This window comes from Haemaphysalis longicornis, unplaced genomic scaffold (genome assembly GCF_048455015.1).
Source record: "Haemaphysalis longicornis isolate Haplotype H1 unplaced genomic scaffold, Haemaphysalis longicornis Haplotype H1 scaffold_4, whole genome shotgun sequence".
Classification (NCBI taxonomy): Eukaryota; Metazoa; Arthropoda; class Arachnida; order Ixodida; family Ixodidae; genus Haemaphysalis; species Haemaphysalis longicornis.
The window spans coordinates 224,572,979-224,592,057 of NW_027526361.1; the positions used below are offsets into that span (position 1 = coordinate 224,572,979).

General features: G+C 47.7%; 1 protein-coding gene across 1 annotated transcript; it reads right to left on the reverse strand.

Moving 5' to 3' along the window:
- Positions 1-801: 801 nt before the first annotated feature.
- On the reverse strand, positions 802-14,536 carry Snpf (short neuropeptide F precursor). Its single transcript, XM_077705616.1, has 3 exons — positions 14,488-14,536; positions 6,236-6,332; positions 802-1,015 (listed from the first exon to the last, which is right to left on the reverse strand). Exons 2-3 carry the CDS (start codon positions 6,321-6,323, stop codon positions 855-857), a joined length of 249 nt encoding a protein of 82 aa, XP_077561742.1. The 5' UTR covers positions 6,324-6,332; positions 14,488-14,536; the 3' UTR covers positions 802-854.
- Positions 14,537-19,079: the final 4,543 nt, after the last annotated feature.

A 19,079-nucleotide genomic window follows, 5' to 3' on the forward strand; every position in this document is an offset into this window, starting at 1 on the left:
ACAGCTGAAAATAAAATGCAGTGCCTCCCGTACAGCCGAGTGTTATCACCCCTCTAAACATTCATTGCAACGTGCTACAATAAGCCGTAAGAAGTAACTTACTACCGAGTCCCATGTCTAGGAAAAGCTAGGAGTTTCACAAGACCAACATGAGTGCCCCGACATGATGCACTTTACAAAAGCGCAAATGAACATCGCCGCTTGCTTGCGCGAACTGAGCTGAAGTAAACGAAAGTAAACATAGCCCCACAGTTGACGAGCGCCGCCGATGCCTGCCCAACCCGCCGGTCAAAACAGGCGGAGGTTTAGTACGGAGGACTGGCAACACTGCTCAGGAACAAAATGGCTGCCGTGGCTCACGAAGTGGCGGTACTCTTAAGCGTAGCTTATTTAGTGACACTAGACGTAACGAGAAGGGCGGTCGTTTGAAACGTGCGCCAGGGAGGTCACACAAATTGCAAGGCGCCATTAGTTGCAGATAAATAAAAATTTCCTTCTGTGTTCGAAATGAACCGTAGTCTTTAGCTGTAATCGACTATAGCCATTTCCATTTTTTACAAATATGCTAGTTTGCTTTTGCAGAATTCAGACATCTTGCGAGGAAACGATTTCAACACGCTGGCACTGTTAGATTCCTGTGGCGCCTAAGGTCTTTTTTTAGTTACGTACGTAAGATCACTGACTACATCCAGGAACATCCCGATTTCAGTTGTCTCCTTCAGCGTTATTTGCTTCGTACCATAGCTGTCTATCGAGCGCGGTGTTCGATATACAAAAGCACCATGACCAAGCCAGCCGATCTTCAGACAATGCGGGTGTCACCGTTTATTTCGTTCCGGCAGCAAGAAAGATGTTTAGGTAGCCCGTTGGTCACTCCATGCGTGTTGCGCGATCCAGCCGGGGTCGGAACGGCGGCCAAAGCGCAGTCGGTGTGAAGGCGCCCGGTCCGACTTCCGCTCCAAGGCGTGGCCGGTGTCTTCCCCTTTGAGCATCAGCTGGTACAGGTCGCCAATTTCTGCGAAAAGCGAAAAGCGGGGTTACCTACGTCTCTTCAAATGCGGGACGGAGTATACTCCCGCAAAACGTGCGCACACGAACGCACACGCAGAAACTAGGTCCACGTGTATAATACAGGATGAAAGAGCATTATTAGATGCGACGCATCTCTTGCTCGCGGGTATGTCCCTCCAGCGTCGTTGTCGCGGCGTTGTCCGCATGCTCACTGCACATGCGCAACTCTCATCCGTTCTCCTCTTCGACAGCTGTGCGCAACACCCTCACTCCGTCTCATTATCATAACAACAGTTGCGCGTGTGCGCTTCGCTGCTCTGGGTGCGCGCATGTGTGCGCATGCGCGCAACTCCCCCCCCCCCCCCCACCCCTTCCCCCCCGGCTCCTCTCCTTTCAAAAGCGGGAATATTAGCGGGGAAGCGCACGGCGCCGGATCAGTTCAGCGCTCGCTCTCGCACTTGACTTGACTTTGCTTGACGATACCTCCGTGCAAGATCTTCCAATGAAGACGTGATGGAAGCGACAGTCCCTTCAGCGAGTGGACTGACGCAATCCAATACCAGCGTCAGTCCAAAACCTCCCCCCTGATGCGTCGCATCACATCAGGGTTCCCTCGCGGGAAGATCGGAATAATTTTTATTAACCAAAAGTCATCAGTACACTTCCGACGATGGTGATGGGGCGGCCAGCGTTGCCTGCGTGGAGGGGCAACACACAAAACACAAGTTAGCCTGAATGGGAGTTTCTTGGCTGGAATACGTCTTTTAAACTCCTCACGACAGGCGCCCTGCTCCCACGTGTGGTAGTATGATGGTGGAAAAACTGCCAGTTTACACCGGGGGCCACCAGCCGTCGTAAATAAGCGCATTTACCACGGTTGTACCTCTTCACAAAACGCAGTATCTGTCTGTGATTACTGCGTTTGTCCTAATGGGAGTATTAAAAACTCCCACGCCACCTCCATTTCCTTCTCCTCCTCCTTCACCCCTTCCTCCTCTACGCGTCCTTACAAAATGGCTGCCAGTTGGTGTCGTGTGTCGTGTGAGCTCCAGCGTCCCCGAAAATTTATTGCCAGTGTGAACTTGCGGCCGGACGAACGGATGTGAAGTGCTTCCCAACAACTGAAGCTCGTTGCGAACATTGTGGAACCAGCCTGGACTGACGTGCGACGGACTGCAACGTCGCCTCCGAGTCACTGACCTTCGAGCCGACGGAATACGCCAGCGAGCCGACGCGAGGCCTAAATGCAGTGATCGCTGAGAGTGGCTCGTTAAAAACAACGCGGTTGTGCCTCTGCGAGGTGGTTGAAGGTAAGATTTTCACGTTTTTTATTGTACGCAACATTTTGGGAGACTTGTGCCCCTTCTAGCGTCAAATAAACTCAACGTGTTTCCCGCGCCACTGCACGGGCGATTCTCCGCCACTGGAGGTGAGCGTTGTGCGTGAAAGACGGCACCATGCCCGGAACATCATTGGGGAGGCCGAACGGTGTGAAAGCAATGCGTATTTGCGCAGGTCTCGAGCAGAACACTCACTCATTCACACTCGCAAGCAGAATGAAAACTGTCCGAACTCTGGACGGCTGTTAGGCGTTTTTGTCAGGCTGTGTCTGTGGCTTACTGGCAGGCGAGGTTGAAGTTGGCCGGTCAAACGTCGCAGTGCGGCCGCTTTTCTTGAGAAGTAGGTGTGGTGCCAGCCGCGCCTGCTACGAGGAGGGTGACTGCCGCGTGCCGCCGGCGATTAATTGCTTTCACTGGAAAGGGAGAAGGTCGGGGCCCCGTGGGAGCTCTCCGTACGCTAGGCGCGTGTAACTATAACCAGCAAACGCCATTCCAGGGAGCATTCTGTAGTATCGACGGACGACTGCTCATTTTATTTTTTTATTTTTTGAAGGGGGAGGGGGGGGGCGGCGCAGGCGTCACACCGACCGAAATTTTTCCTGAACTTTGGGTAAGGGAAGAGAGGGGCTGGGCGAGTGGTAAAACCTGAAGCTCGCTCCCAGAACACTACACGCAAAGAAAAGAGGGAAAGGAAGCATTCTGAGAAGTTGGTCGCCACAAGGGTCGCGCACCCTTTTGAACAGCAGAGCACTTAGTTTTGACAAACTAGTGAGCGCAGGTGTCTCGGATGGAAGTGCAACTTTGAGTAGCTTTAAATAAACGTTCAGACATTACGGAAAGTTGGACACAAGAGTGACAAGTTCACCGTCTTTAGAGTGCCGTTTCTTTTTTTTTTTTTTTTTTCAGGTCAGATGCCCAATATGCTATGTATTTGTTACCGCAGATTTAAAGCGTTTTGCTATCCCTCTAATGAATGTGCTGCTGTGGCTTCCAGAAGAACGTGCCAGGGGGTGCGGCAACGTCAGCGTTCGGGAGGCAGGTGCAAGCAAACAGCGCACCGACGACATGCTGACCTCATTGTTTGCAAATGGCTTAAATTTTTTTCGTTGAGGAGTGTTGTAGTAGATAAAGTTCTGACCAAGATACCTTGTGTTCTCGATGTAGGTGTTTTGTTGATTCAGTGTTTTTATTGTCTTATTAACGTGTTCACACGTATATCGTATTCATGTAATTTTTATGCAATAAATTGACTGTGCAGAAAACAAACTTTTCACGTTTCGCCATTCAACGTTTGAAGCGGAAAAAGACTAGAAATTACGTGATCCCCAACGAAAAATAAAAACGCGGCCTGTGCCCTTATCAAGAACTCCCAAATGCAGTAATAAATTCCACTGCAGCGCATATATATGAAGCGCACAAAAACACACACACACAAAAAAACCTCGAATGCAGGTCAACACTGCTCCCAATGCGCCCCCTGAAAACTCCCAGTTGGAGGAAACAATACACTCCCAATGGTACCCCTGGAAACTCCCGTTGTAGTGGCAGTAAACTGAAACTCCCATATGCTACTGAAAAAACTGCCGAAATAATGGGAGTAAGGCGAAACTCCCATTGGAAGGAGTTTTGAAAACTCCGAATTGGTACTGAGTTATGACACAAGCCATTTACTCCCATTCCGGCTTATTTGTGTTCTGTGTGAATAATAAACGCTTTCTCTAGGTTTTACCGCTTAGATTGCTTTAAGTGCAGAGCACTTTAGGGGCTCGCCTTGTCGTCGTAGCTCGCTCGCTGTACCCAAGTAGGGCCACACGGCGTTCTGTCGTAGCGGCTGTCGTCGCGGCGTCCCACAGAGGCTTGGAAAGTCAAGCAGTTCATGTAGTCATAAGCGTTTGAAACTCGTGAACCGCTGGCGCTTGTCATACATCTCCCCGTTGTTCAGCGCAGAGCAAACTGCAGGTACATTTGAGGCAAAATATACGTAACTAACCGGCAGCGCCCGCGTTCATTTAGTTAGAAACGCTCGTTGGGTTGGTTTTTGCGCTAGTAAGGGGGAAAACGTGGCATTGCAACGCCAGCACGTGCGGGAGGAAAAACAAGCACAAAAACAACAAAACTCCCGCTGGCACAGTTTCAGGCAGGGGCACCCGCTGCGAGCACAGCGAAGGCGGCAAGTTTGAATTGCATTGGGCGGTAGCAGTGAGCGGATAACGGCACTACAGCCCATTATGGCGAATCACTGCTCTGCACTTCCGACAGCTTTCACGTTGAGTGAAGCGGCTTTAATTTTTTTTTTTTAGGGGCGAAGCTCCTAAAGCCATGGGTCTGTCCATCCTTTGTGTCTTGTGGTACGTGACCGCCGCATGCTTTCGGAGATGTCGCAAAGTGGGCCGCGTTGCACGCGCAAGAACCGGCTGCAACCGGCAGCGCAAACTCGGCACCGGGAGCGCGAGCTTGTCTGTGTTCGCCAACGGAGGCGAGAGCGCACGTGCACTGCGAGGGGGAAATCACGCAAGAGATCACGCCACGAACGCAGGCAGTCGTTCTCGGAGATCGAACGAGACGCAAGGACCTTTGCTCGTTTCCTCTCGTCTTGTTCGGGCACAAGTTCGCCCTAAATAAAAGTTATTTCTTTACCATTGTGTCCCATCCTACGTGACAAATTGTGGTGGGGGTGCGGGGTTGTCCTCGATGGCGCGGGGTCTTTCACCAGGTCTGGGCCTGGGAGCATTGACCCCGAAAATAAAAGTTGATTTGTACAATGTACGCACACAGTCTTACGTCTTTCTTAATGATGTAATGGGCGAACTTTCACGGGAGAGTTACGGTTACCGATGATCTCCCCCTCTCGAGCTTCGCCCCACTTATCATCATTCATTCCGTGGATATGGCGTGATTTTTTTTTTTTTGCTTTCTCTTGACTCCGTTGTTTCATGCTGTGCCCCATCCTCGAGACCTAATCTGAAGTGAAGGTCACTTCTCAGGAGAGAACTGCAGTGTTAATCATTTCGAGCTCAATTTTCAGAAACCGGCTGTCCCGTGGAACGTTATTCTGCGTTGCCGATGTGACTGCAACCGCGCTGATATTGTTTACGTCCATATAGTAGGTTCTCTATGCAGTGTACACTATATTTATAGGCACGGCCAACCTGCTCCTCCGTGGGTGAGGGGAAAATTCAGCGACGTCTTGAGGGATGGAGCGAATCCCAGCGAATGTGTATGTTGTAGGGGTAATCCACGGACCTAAATTTAAACTTGGCGAACCTGTCGTCGAAGCGGAGTTGTCTTGAACCGAATACAAGTTCCTGCACCGCCTGCACCTCCGTTTCCGTGACTGCGGTGGATTTTGAGGACATTGGGGAGGGGTCGGAGTCGTCCTTGCTGTTGGTTGCGCACTCGCCATCCCTTTGATTCTCGCTGCCATATTTCTTACGCTATCCTGTCTGCGAGGTATCGACGGCAGGAAAATGTGAAGCAACGTCTAAGTGGCATTTAAAAGCGGCGTTTGCTCTGCTTCTATAGAAGCGCAGTGTGTCCTGCTCGGGGAGCATCGACTTCATGCAAAACGGAGGGATTCGTCTAAGTACCATCTTGTTAGGCATTGGCATTTCAGAAAATTTCATTTGCGTAGTAGCATTCTGTGCTACTCACAGTAATGAGGGAAAGCCCAAGGCCTACCTTTGCCCTGCAGCTAGGAAACAACCACGTGGTGTTCCATTACAACGTCCCCAAGCAGCCGGAAGAAACATCTGCTACTCACTCAAGAATGCCACGTTACAGCAGCATCATTTACAGCAGTACGAACTTCGCCATAGAAGTGTTAACACCATGACCAACTGCGCTGCAGATCTTGTGAAGAATAATCGAGAGGTGCATGGACTTGCCTTTGTAGTCGGGGGAGGCGAACGTCGCCTGTAACAGCAGCAGAAGCACCAGGCAGTGGGAGGCGGCGGTGACGACTGAACTTGCCATATCGTTCTTCTGCGTGTTGAATGCAAAACGTTTCAGCAACACCGCTCGTCTAACGAATGCATGGAATACAGTTAACTACATGCGCATGAACCATGTACCCTGCTTTAACGAATGCCAGTGCCCCTATGTTCAGAGCACACCCGCACAGCAAAAAATGTCTGGAGAAGCCTAAACACGTCTTACGAGTTGCGAATGCCGTAGCAGTTTGCTCCTTCAAGTGGGTATGCTCACATCGCGGCCAGTGAGAATTGGCGCGTCGACCGTGATCGTCTGAGAACGGCTGTCATCATCATTGGTTAATTTCTTTGAGTGAGTATGTGTATATTGTGTGTGGACATGTGGACGTCACCGCCAGATGACAATTGGAAATTGGCTTTCCTGCAGTTTGTATAAAGTTGACTTTCCTGCAGTGCGCTTCGCTCGGACATCGACGCCATCAGTTAGGCGTAGCAAGCTTCGCTTTAAAACTGTCGTAAGCTTCTTACGACAATTGCCATCGTCGCTGTTACGAATCAATGGTGGTGCGTTGTTGACGCGGCGCGCAGGCTTCAACAGCGCATAACGCGACGACGCGATGTAGTACTTCCCCGCATAGCATTGACGATGTGAGGTGAAAGCCACCTAGCGTTGAACCGTGCAAGTCGGAGCACGCCCCAGTGACATCGAGAGTGCGGCGGCGCGCCCAGTTCCCTCTTGAGCATGCAGAGGCTTGTCGCTGCGGCCGTTGCGGCCGCCGGTGTCTGAATCATCACCCCTCCGGGCGGCTCTGCGAGAGTGTCTGCGCTCGACTCTTGTGTGTGTGCTCGACTCTAACGCGTAGGTGGTGGTTCTCAAAGTTGCATTTGAGTATATAATTAGGCCCATTTTCTGACGAGGGGCAGTGCGTCCTGGGCTTTTCCGAAGAACGTTTCTCTTCCCACTCCCGTTGTCATGTTTTAAGCAAGCCGGTGTGCTGCGTCCTGTAGCGCTCTTCTCTAGTCGCCATGCATTAAACGCGTTAAGTTTGGCTCATGGCTCGTTGTCGTCGGAACGGAAGCAACTCGACTGCACGCCGCTCGCCCACCCAGCTAGCGGAGTTCAAAACTTTACTCCTTCCCCATGTAACACTGTCCATGCAATTCACCTGATATCGCGTGTTTTCAGCTGTATATCTAGGCTTAACGTATGGTTCTCAACGTCGAGCCCAAAAGCGGGCCAAATGCGTCAAACTATGTTGTACGTCGAGCTGCGTGTAGCGGCTGTCGACGTTTTGAAGTCGACGGCTCAGCCCACTTATTAGATGATGATGAAGACGACGACGATGAGGATGTTGGGACGTCCTCATGTGCGAACGGAAAAAATTCCTGCACGGAGCCACACTCCAGAAAGACAGGCTGAAGTGTATTCATGACCTTATCAAGCTCAAGTAGGTGCTATGAACAGCTGTGCCTGACGAAGGCAATGTAGTGGCCGCTACGTTACTGCCTGCTCTCGGTTCTCCCCCTCAACCTTCATCAGCAGATAATCAATGCGGGAGAGTAGCGCTCGTAATACCGAGATCATCGCGTTATACATACTCGCACTGCCCAACTTATTTACTCTCCGTCTATACTTTTCCAATAAAAGATGGGCTGCGACAAGAAAACCAGAGATGGCGGGCACCCTTTCACCAGAAAGCGGTAAATGCGAAAAAAATTCTCGTTTTTCAAGTTGGCTCCTAAGGCGAAGCCTTAATGTTCTCACTCATGGCATCTGTAACGCGAAAACAGTGGAGTGAAATAAAAAGGAACGCTTCCCCCACCGGGAATCGAACCTACGTCCATGGTATTGAGAAGCCGGCGTCTATCCAATTGCTCCTTTCGACATGTTCGAAGCGGTTCGGTTTAGGAGAGGGGTGCATGGACGTGCAAAATTATGCAGGAGAATCCTGCACCCCACCGTGTAAAGACGAAGATGATCCGTCACTCGAAAGCTTCGCGTTCAACCATCGTCGTCGTTAGACGGAGTGGTGGCTGATTTCCTGATCTCCTTCGCTGACCCGAAAAATACGAAACGAATTATCTGAGAAGTGGCAATAAATGTTGGCGCGTAACACGCAACGGGTTAAAATACCGAGAGAATACCGAGCGCTCGTCAGCGCGTGCCTCGCGGGGACCGCCCAGCGTCGGCGGCACGCGCAGTGCCTTTAGCAAAAAAAAAAAAAAAACAATACTGGCGAAAACCGCGAGCAGTGCCTTGCGTTGCCTAGTAACCAACAACGCCACAGCTGGCACAACAACTGCTCCACGCCGCGCATGCGTCGTATACGTACGCGCCGCCGCTGCGCCCTAGCTGTCGTTGAGCGCTAACGCGCATGCAATGCTTCGTATAAGGAACAAGGCGATATCGATGCATACGACGATGTCTACTACTAGCACAGTGCAAAGCGACGACGGAGCATGTGAGTAAACAATTTTCAAACTTGTACAAATGCGTCGTGATGTGTCCTTCAGTGCTCACGAAGAAAGAAATCGTGCAGCTCCGCTATGTTTCAAGCCTTGCGCGACTCAGTGCAAGCTTCGCCAGTCCTTTTTTAACGTATTTACGCTTACGGGCCGGAGCTCGTGAAATTCATCTTGTTCATTTCAATGAGGAAAAATGAATGCGGTGAACGATCCCAACTCTCAGTTTAATGCTAATGCGCAATAAATAAACGGCCGGTTAATTGTCTTCTGAGAAGAATCTTTCCAGAAAGATACTCTGCATGCAAACAATGAACCCCTAACCGTGCAAGGTATCATAACTAAGCTCATTACGTGAACAAACACTCACAACGTTTACTGTGAACTCTCTGAGCATGTACAATTTGTATATGTGTGCATTTCCCCTCTTACTCCCCTTTCTTTCTTTCCTTTTCTTTTTCTCTCTATTTTTCGCTGTCACCTCACTCTATTCACCCCATCTGGAGTAGCAAGCCCTGCCGTTAGTGGGGCTGACCTCTCCAGCTTTCATTAAAGGCGTTCTCTCTCTCTCCCTCTTCTCATTTTTCTCTGGTTACCGCAATTCTTCCACATGCAGTTGCCGAAAGGGGAACTAGATACCAATGCACCGCGTTTTCTAGATTCCAAGTACTCAGTTTTTTTATAGGACCAATAATACTCAAAACGGTCAAGCTGAGAGGAGCTGACATTTTAAAAATATACTAGACACGTCGACTTTTACTTTTAATCATCACCAGCCTTTTTATGCGTACTCCAAGACGAAAGCCTCTCCCTTACGCTTCCAACCGTTCTTATCCTGCTCTCTCCGAATCCATTCCCTGCGCCTGGAATTTCGTATTTCGTCCCCTTATCGAGTGGCCGGTCTTCCCTTACCTCTAAACCCGTGTCTCAGAATACACCTCTTTGTCCTGCTCCGTACCATTACATGCGCGACCCAAAACCTTTTTAGTGCGCATCACCTAAGCGTCCGCTACTGCGGTTTGGTCGCTTCGTCTGCCTCGTAACCGAGCGAACGAAGGAAACACCGAAGACAGAAGGAAAACGAAGGAGGAAAGTGTTGCGAAAGTGTAAGGGGGAGAGCGGTATGCCGAGGCACCTCCACATAACCCCAGCACGCGCTGCGCGATGTACGTACATAGGTCCTTCGGTGTCCTCTTCCTCGCTCATTTCTCTTTCAGTAAAGCAACTCTCTCTTTCCTGTTCCTTGTGCGGCAGCACGTGACATTTGCGCGGGAGGTTCAAACACGATTTACAACAACATGCTCGGTGGCGGCGACGCGCAGCAATTTAGTGGCAGATTAGCGCGCGCCTCCCTGCGTTCGCTGATTACGCGATCACTTCCCGAGACGCAGCAGCTATGCGCCGTGACGGAGAAGGCTGCAGTTCGCGCCGCGCACAGATTTTGCATTTGGGAGTATAGTAATCTTCAGCCATTTTTGTTGTTATTTTTAACTAACATATCATCCACCCGAGTTTTGTTCCTTGATCCAAGAAGCCAGTTTTCTGTCTGTAAGCTGTACTCCTATCACGCTTCTCTTCGTTGATCGATTAGGTGACTTCAGTTTTGATTCCAAGTGTTCATGAGAATTTTCTGCCCTGTATGTTATCATCGGCAATACTCAGTGGTTGTATACCATTCTTTTTAGTGATTTACGTACCTGTCTATTCACTATTTGAGTCTGTTTGCGAGTGAGCACCATCCCATACCCATTTTGCGCTGGATTTCCCTCTCGCGGTTTGGGCTAGTACCGAAAGACTGTTCTAGGTAGTTACATTCGTCCACTTGCTCCAGCTTTTTTTGCCTATATTCTGAAGAAGGTACTTCCTGCATGTCCGTTTAGCATTATTTTTTATTCATATTTACTTATGCTAGCCCTACGAGTGAGTGTTGTGAGCACAGGTCTTGAATAAGTTTTTGCTTGCGTTCTCCTGACTCGCTGAACAAGACTATGTCGTCGTCCGTAAACCTCAAACCATTCAAGCATTCACTTTTTATCCGTAGTCCTACGTTCTCTTAGTCAAACTGCCAGGCGGTGAACAATGCTGTGAACAATTTTGACGAGATTGTGTCTTCCTGTGTTGCTGCCTTTCTGATCGGGAAATTTTCTCTTTTCGTGTGGAGAATTATCCGGCCGTACATCCCTCACAGATCCCTCACGGCCGGATCTTCACAGATCCGGCCGTACATCCCTCACAGTCACTTCAATTCCCTGGTCTTTTATTGCTTCCCGTACTTATGCACTGTCTACTGAATCAAACGCTTTCCGTAGCCTATGCATGCAATTAAATGAGTTTGTTATATTCCTGGGGTATTTGTTTACTAAACTGAGGGCGTGCATGTGATACATTGTTGAGTATCCTTTTCTAATACCACCCTGTCCCCGCGTTTGTTGGACATGTACCAGGTGTTCCATGCGGCTACCTTGCTAGAAAGCTGGTATGCAAACGAAAGTAGACTAACTGGTGCTTTTCTGAACCTTTTTGAAATCTCACTGTTTTTTATTTTTTAATCAGAATTGTTTTGGCGTTTTTGATCCTATGGACATTTTGAGACCCTAAATTCCTTAGGCATTCCGAAAATAGTTAGGCGATCTTTCACGTGCACTACTTCATTCTTGCTTTAAGTGGCGCAGGGTTCACCCGGATCTTTCCTCGATTAATACCCTTGCTGCCTTATCTTCTCCGCTTTAAGGCACATTCAGATTGGCGATTAGCCACGCTGCGCGAAATCGCGCGGCGTCGCAAAACGATGAGTCGGCCATCGCTTTTCGTCGCTTTGCGACAGCGGAGCCGATTGCTTTCAGACTGAAATCCCTTGTCGCGCGACGACATAGCAAAACCGTATAGGCAATTATGGCGGCGGAGTCGGCTGACCTAGCCGGAAACGAAACGTTTGTTTACATCCGGCATTCCAAACGGCTCGCTGGGCCGGCAAGCAACGTCCCGCGCACTTCGGTTCTTTGGTCAGTGGCTTCAGTGTACACATGTACGAATCATCGAACAGAGTGAATTCATCAGTGTATTGAAACGTGTTCGAATTGCAAAAGCAAGTAATTTTAGTAATAGCTGGGTGGATAGCGGTACGGTAGGCTGACGTGCAGGCTTTTCATACCTCATCGGCGAGTGGTAAACACCATGGATTTGGAAGGTGCCAGAACTTCGGCGTCTGTGAAATGAAGCGAACCTTGCTGGCCGGGATACAAGTGGTGTGGCGTGAAAGCAAACGGGTGTAGTTCTGCCGGCAACAGCATGTTGAAAAGAGTCTACTTGAGTTCGTTATTTTCGACTCCTCCTACCGCAACCCGCAATGCTTTCGGCACTATTCCAGGTTAGTAGCATGTGTTCTACAGTGATTTCTGTTTTTGTCTCGCTCATGTAACAATTTTCTTTGACTGCGAATGGTTGAAGCACCAAGGAAGTCGTACAAGTTGGATACGAGCTCCGCTAAACGCAGTCGCATCGTCGCTCGTCGCAAGTGCGTACACCGCCTAATCGCGCGACTCGCGTCGCGCGTCGTCGCGCGACGGGCCCGAGTCGCAAGTGGTAATGTGTCTGTAGTGGGACGTCGCAAAATTAAGCTTGTAGGTGGAGTAGTATCCCCTAGCCCAATGTTGCTAGCATACAGCCCAGTATAGAAATTTTTCGCATCTTTTATCATGTCGTCCATGCTGTGTGCAATGTTAGCCTGTTCGTCTCGGAGTGGGTACATTCCATCTTCGCCAATACTTATCTTCTTTTTTTGTTTGCTTTTAAGCTTCCTCCCCTGCAGAGCATTTCCTTAATCATTGCTATATTGAGGGTACAAATGTCGTGAGCTTTCCTTCTGCTAATCAATTTCGAAAGCTCCACCAATTCAGTTTCATCCACCGTACTGGAAAACTTCATGTTTCTGCGTTTCGCGATCAGCTTCTCCGTTTTGTGATTTATTTTGACGGTTTCTGTCCCACGCTCTGCTTCTACTACAGGTACTGCAGACTCTGTCATTGCCGCCGTTAGGTTATCACGCTGTCCTCACTGACACCGGTTAAGAGCGCAAATTAATTCTGAGGGGTTATTTTAAGCTCCCGTGCACTGGCTATCACTGGTTTTACGCTGAGTTTTCCACCTTTTGACAGTTTCCCTGTTTCCTTTTTTAAAACCCACCCTTATCCAGCATTTTGCCATCCCATGGTCGCCTCACCTGATCTTGCCTAGCACCTATTTCAACCTGTATTGCCACTTAAGATGAAGTCAATTTCGTTTTTAGTTATGCCGTTGAGACTGTTCATGTTCATTACCTATTCCTTCTTTTGCGGGAGAATTTCTTAATCACCCTAAGATTATTTATCTCCGCAAATCCAACCAGTCTATGTCTGCTATTACGACCGCCTCCTGTTTAGCTTTATAATAATGGCCATGACCCCATTGCTGGTGCTGTATAAATCTCAATTTCTGATCATTGTTTGTAAGTCAAGGTGGCTACCCCCAGCTTCGTTCTTTCTCAATGACCTCGGTAGTGCAGAGAATGTCCGCTACTTAACACCTGAAGCCCTCGCCTGTTTTTTCAACCTCGCTTGGCCTTATTACATCCCATCTAACGCCTTGAAGCTCTACTGGCCGCCAAGCTAACCTCCCCCCACTCGACAGAGTCCTGATAACAAGCATTGCCAGGTACATTCTCCCCTGTCGGCCTGTCAGGACGCAAATATTATCACCTTCCGCTGTATTGCTGACGCGATCGGCGCCTATCAGGCATTCTACAGTTGCTGTGGCCTAAAAGCCATGGGGTCATTTTTTGGTTCTGGAGTAGGGGAGCTGTTTGCGTCCCAGGAAACCTTCATAGTGTGGTCGTACTTGTCTAGTATAGCTGCACTGGTGTCCGGCGATGTGATTTCTTTACTTGAACCCGGCAGCCTTCGAAAGCAGGAGCCAATCATTACGGCTCCGGGAATTGAAGCCGGTCTTCCTAGCTGAAAGCCAGATGTCCTAACCACTAGATCGCGCTGCCGGTTAATCTAATTATTTAGTTCATCATCATCATCATCACCAGCCTATCTACGCCCAGTGCAGGGCAAAGGCCTCTCCCATTATTTTCCAATTACCTCGGTCCTGTGCCAACTGTGACCAACTTATCCCCGCAAACTTCTTGATCTCATCTGCCCATCTAACTTTCTGCCGCCCCCTATTTTTTATTTAGTTACATTATTATTTAGTTACATTAAGCAAAATGAATGACGCGAACGTAAGCTTCAGCACAAAACTTAAGTTTAAGCTTAAGACTTAAGCTTAATAACGAAGGCGAGATTGCAACAGCTCAGAGAGCTCTGCAAGACAATGCGTTCAAGTGACTCGTGCCAGGCGCTGCTTGTTGGTTGTCGTCGTCCACGCTCATCAAGCCACGCCCGCGTATTTACGAGGAGGGAAGAGCGCTTTTTCGACCGGCTGTCCCAATCACTAGTGTCTATCAAAAAATATTTCATTACATTAAGTATGTTTTTATAAATACGTACATATCGAGAAAGAAAGCTGAGGAAACATTTCGGAAGCTACATGGCTGCCGGCCACAATAAGTAACCTAATAATATTTTGAACCACTTTGCGATAAGTATAATGACTCCCAATTTTCCATGCAACGTGCGTACGACTTCCAGTCGTAGTTAACACTACGCATCAAGAAGGTGAAATGGTGTCAGGCGAGCGAAAGTTCCCTGCCACCAGAACCTTACCTTGTGGTCTTAGGCGGCCCCCGCTGAGGAGAAAATAACCACGTCGTCTGCTGAAGACGGGCTTATAAACCCTTTGCACGCACCCTTACTTGTTCTCACCCACGAGTGAGACATTTATGACGGCAATTTTATTAATCAAGTCGCGTCGGTTGGGGCACATGTTTTATTAAGGCAAAGCCAACAATCACATCCATGGATGTGATAGCCAAGCAGACGTAAATAATTGCTTGTATTGCCTTAATCAGGGGCCAATAGACACCCTATTATTGTTTTTTTGTGAGAACCAGTTTGTTTCGCAGTTGCTTTTGTTGTTTTATTTTTTGTTGTAGCACTGAATTTTCTCAGCAAAGCTATATCATTTACGGTCACACAAACCAGCCGCGAACGCTGGGAGACTTGTCAACAATGTTGACAAGTACAAACGTTGCCACCAAACTCATTAGTTTCGAAATGTTTTGCCTATATCAGACACAGACAGACAGACAGACAGACAGACAGACAGACAGACAGACAGACAGACAGACAGACAGACAGACAGACAGACAGACAGACAGACAGACAGACAGGCAGACAGACAGACAGACAGAGAGACAGACCAAAATTTTCGTATTTAAGTAGCCCAAGACACGTTACTGTCTTCAAAACATTCACAGGCCCTCTACGGAAATGCGTAGAATGCGTACAACCCTAGCTTTAGAGGCCGTTACTAGTCGCGTCTACTGACATCATCTAATCGCGTCGCTTTTGTCCTCTCGCGTGACCGAGGTTCGATGAACCACCTGATGTAGTTGCTGTGCATAGGCTCTTGCGATGGCAAACTCACGCACCACGCATCTGAATGTAGGCACCGTTAAACTTCCTTCCGTCCCCGCAGAAGCTGGAACCTTGGCTTCTAAGCGACCCTTTTCAGTTGGAATCCATATTTGCACGATTCTAACGCGCCCTCATATAACGCACAGTTAAGTTTACTTTAAAAATTCTAAAAAGAAATGGCGCCAATTTCAACGCGAAGATGTAGAAGGCACGGCACCACGTACTTGTCAGTAGACATTTTCTTTAACGGCCGCAACTGTGACAGAAAAAAATTCCTTGTGCTTCTCAAATTTGCTTATCCAGCTCCTGCTGGCATTAAAACCAACGCGGCAAACACCAAAAGCTGATTACGGTTTTCGAGCCCGATTTTAACGCGTACGCAAACCTTACGGCTACCTCGAGAGAAAAAAGGTGCGGGTTAGAGTCGTGCAAATACGGTACTTGGCGCGCAGACAAATACTGGTTGCAATCCGTAACGCTACGTCACTCTCGCCGCGGCCACAACAATCGACCTTGCTACACGTTGGCGGGCCTTGCGATCTCGTTTCTGCCTGCAGAACGCGAGGAAGGCCCGGCGCAGCGTGTGCGGAGCTGGTTGTGCAAGGCTCCTCACGTTGGCGCAAGGCGTTCCGCGCTAGTTGCCAAGTTTCATACTCGGAACAACGCCGCCACAAACTGAAGCAGTGTTGTGAACGGGACTAACTGGGCTAATCCTGATGTAACTAATTTGGTAGGCCAGAATAGAATGCAACAGCAGCAATAGACGACGTAGAAAACGCTATTATGGGAATGAAGAGAGGAAAAGCTGCAGGCGACGGAAGACTAACTGTTGATATATGAAACAGAGGGAGAGAAATAATTATTCATTGGAGAGTTTAGTTCAAACCCAAACAGGAGATATATCTTGCAGTCAAATTTATTGGTATACCATGACTTCACCGAATAAATGGGCACTTCTCACATATTCAAAAGCGGCTCTTCAAGCCCTAAATCCAATTGCAGCTTGCAGTCATCACAATCTCTTGGCAAGACACATCTGTGATGTGATGGCAACTGGAATAGGAAAACTCAGAAAATAACATTCCAGTGGATTCCCGGGCACATTGGAATAAGTGGAAATTCACGAACTGACCAACTAGCAGCAACCACTCATCCAAAATCCGCGTGTAGCGCCGTGCCTTTTACCAGAGGCGATGTGAAAATGTTTTTTTATTTTATTTTTATTTACAAGATACTGCAGGCATGAAGCCCAAGCAGGAGTGGTACAGGCAATAAGCAGGGAAAAAAAAGAATATGAAAAGGCAATCAAGCCTAACATCACATACATACAACAATCAATTAAGCGGGATTACATGACTTATATTTTGCAAAAAAAAAGGGGGGGGGGGAAGAGAAACATGGCACTGAAGCAAAGCAATGCAACAACACAATGAAAGAGTGGCTAAGACAACAGCAAAACATTTTCACGTCACCAGGAAGACATGCGCGTCAATAGAATCTGTCGACAGAAGGGCGCAGTAGCTTGTTCCACTCACTGATCGTGCGTGGAAAAAACGAAAATTTGAAAAGATGAGTTTTGGCGAAATATGTAGTTAAGGCAAGGGCATGTAAATTACGACCGCGCCGTGTTGCCAGGAGACTAATGTAGGGGCTGGAATCAAATAAGAGCTTCCGGTTAACTATTTGATAGAGTAATTTTAGCCGAACTGATTTACGTCGGGATTGTAATGTTGGGATACCATGTCTTTCCATGAGGCCAGAAACGGAGTCTGTTCGCCCGTACATAGCATAAATAAAGCGGATGGCTCTTCTTTGAATTCTCTCGAGGGATTCGATATTGGTTTTCGTGTGAGGATCCCAAATAACGCAAGCATATTTGAGTTTAGGTGTAATTATTGAAGTATACGCTAAGTATTTAACTTGAGAGGGAGAATCCTTGAGTTTGTGTCGTAATAAACAAAGTTTACGGAAAGGTGCAGCGCATATGTTAGTAATGTGAGAGTTCGAACTTTAGGTACTGGTTAATGTTACGCCGAGATATTTGTGTTCATATACTTGCTTTAGCGGTTGGTCACAAGTACAATAAGTAAATTCCAACGGGTGTTTCTTTCTAGTACATCGGAGGTATACTGTTTTGTGATGGTTTAGTTGCATGTTAGAAGCTTTGCTCCAAGAAGCAACGTTTTCTAACGCTGAGTTTAACGCAAGTTCATCCTCGATGCTATTAATTTCGTTAAAAAGGATGCAATCGTCTGCAAAAAGACGTATTTGTACCGGATTATTTATAACATTAACAATGTCGTTACGAAAAATAAGAAAAAGTAAAGGCCCTAGCACACTTCCTTGCGGTACGCCAGTTGTAACAGGGAGAGCGTCAGAGGTGCTTCCATTTATGTCGACGTACTGGCTGCGGTTAGTTAAACAGGCAGTCACCCAAGAAACTATAAACGGTGGAAGCCCGATTTGGAGTAATTTGTCGATTAATTTGTCGTGTGGAACGCGATCAAATGCCTTACTGAAGTCTAAAAGAATGAGTTCAACCTGTCCTCTCTTATCTAGAATTGAAGAAGCGTGGTGAACAACTGTAAGTAATTGAGTGATGGTCGAGAATCCCTTGCGAAACCTGTGCTGAAATGGCGAGAGGATTTGATGATCGGAGTTTTTTAATCGGAGTAACATATTTAAGACACCATTGTGCGAAACTATATTAACATCAGGATAGGAAGCTACCGTATTACTCTCTTTCAACTGAGACTGCGATAATACGCTATGAAAATACAAATTAAAGTGATTCGCGATGACTCGAGGATGGGTCAATTTAGAGCCGTCGAATGAAATTTCAGTGACGTTTTCTTTGCGCTGTCTAATAAAGTTCGAGAATTTTTGTGGTTTCTTTTTTATGAAGTTCGGTAAAGTAGTGTTAAAGTAGAAACTCTTGGCATGGGTAATAGCATTGGAGAGGGCAGTACGAATCTCGGAGAGCTGTTGAGGTGCTGTACGTTTTTTTCGCAAGCGCTTGGCTTTGCGTTTAAGGTAAATTATGGATCTATATACCCAGGGCGTATATTTGGCGGTCTTCTTAACTTTATCGGGTACAAAATTTCGCAGGCAGAATAAACACATATGTTTAAATTTATTCCAAAGGACCTCAACATCATAATCAGCGAAATTATACCAGTTATTTTTGAAATACTCAATAACTGCTGTGTCATTAGCTTTCGTGAAGTTTTTTACATTTCTGAGAACTGGGGAACTTGTTACATTTTTATAAAAAAGAAAAATTGACACAAAGACAATTTTGTGATCTGAGAAACCGTGTTCGACACAGACGTCGTACTTTCTCGAAAGATCTGGGCAGAAAAACGAGGTCAAGTATAGAGGACGAATTTCCACAAACTCGTGTTGGTTGCTTAACTACTTGGACAAGGTTGGGTCTAAGCATTATGTCAAGAATATCATCACTGTGACAAGAATCGGGTCTTGCTCTCAAGCGGTCCCAGTCCCAGTTGGGCAGAATAAAATCCCCATGGACGAGAAGCTTATTGTTACTAAAAGAGGCCATATGGGATCGCAGGTTCACAAGAAAATCGGGCCCAGAATCAGGTCGTCTGTATACAGCAATAAGAATGATAACTTTGTTCCCGAAAGAAACCCTTAAGCATGGGCTTTCAGTGTCTGGCGATTGCGCAAGAAGGGAGGCTTTAATACCAGTCTTTAAGATTACTGCAACACCGCCGCCTCTAGTTGGCCGATCCCTTCGAAATATTTTGTAACCTGGC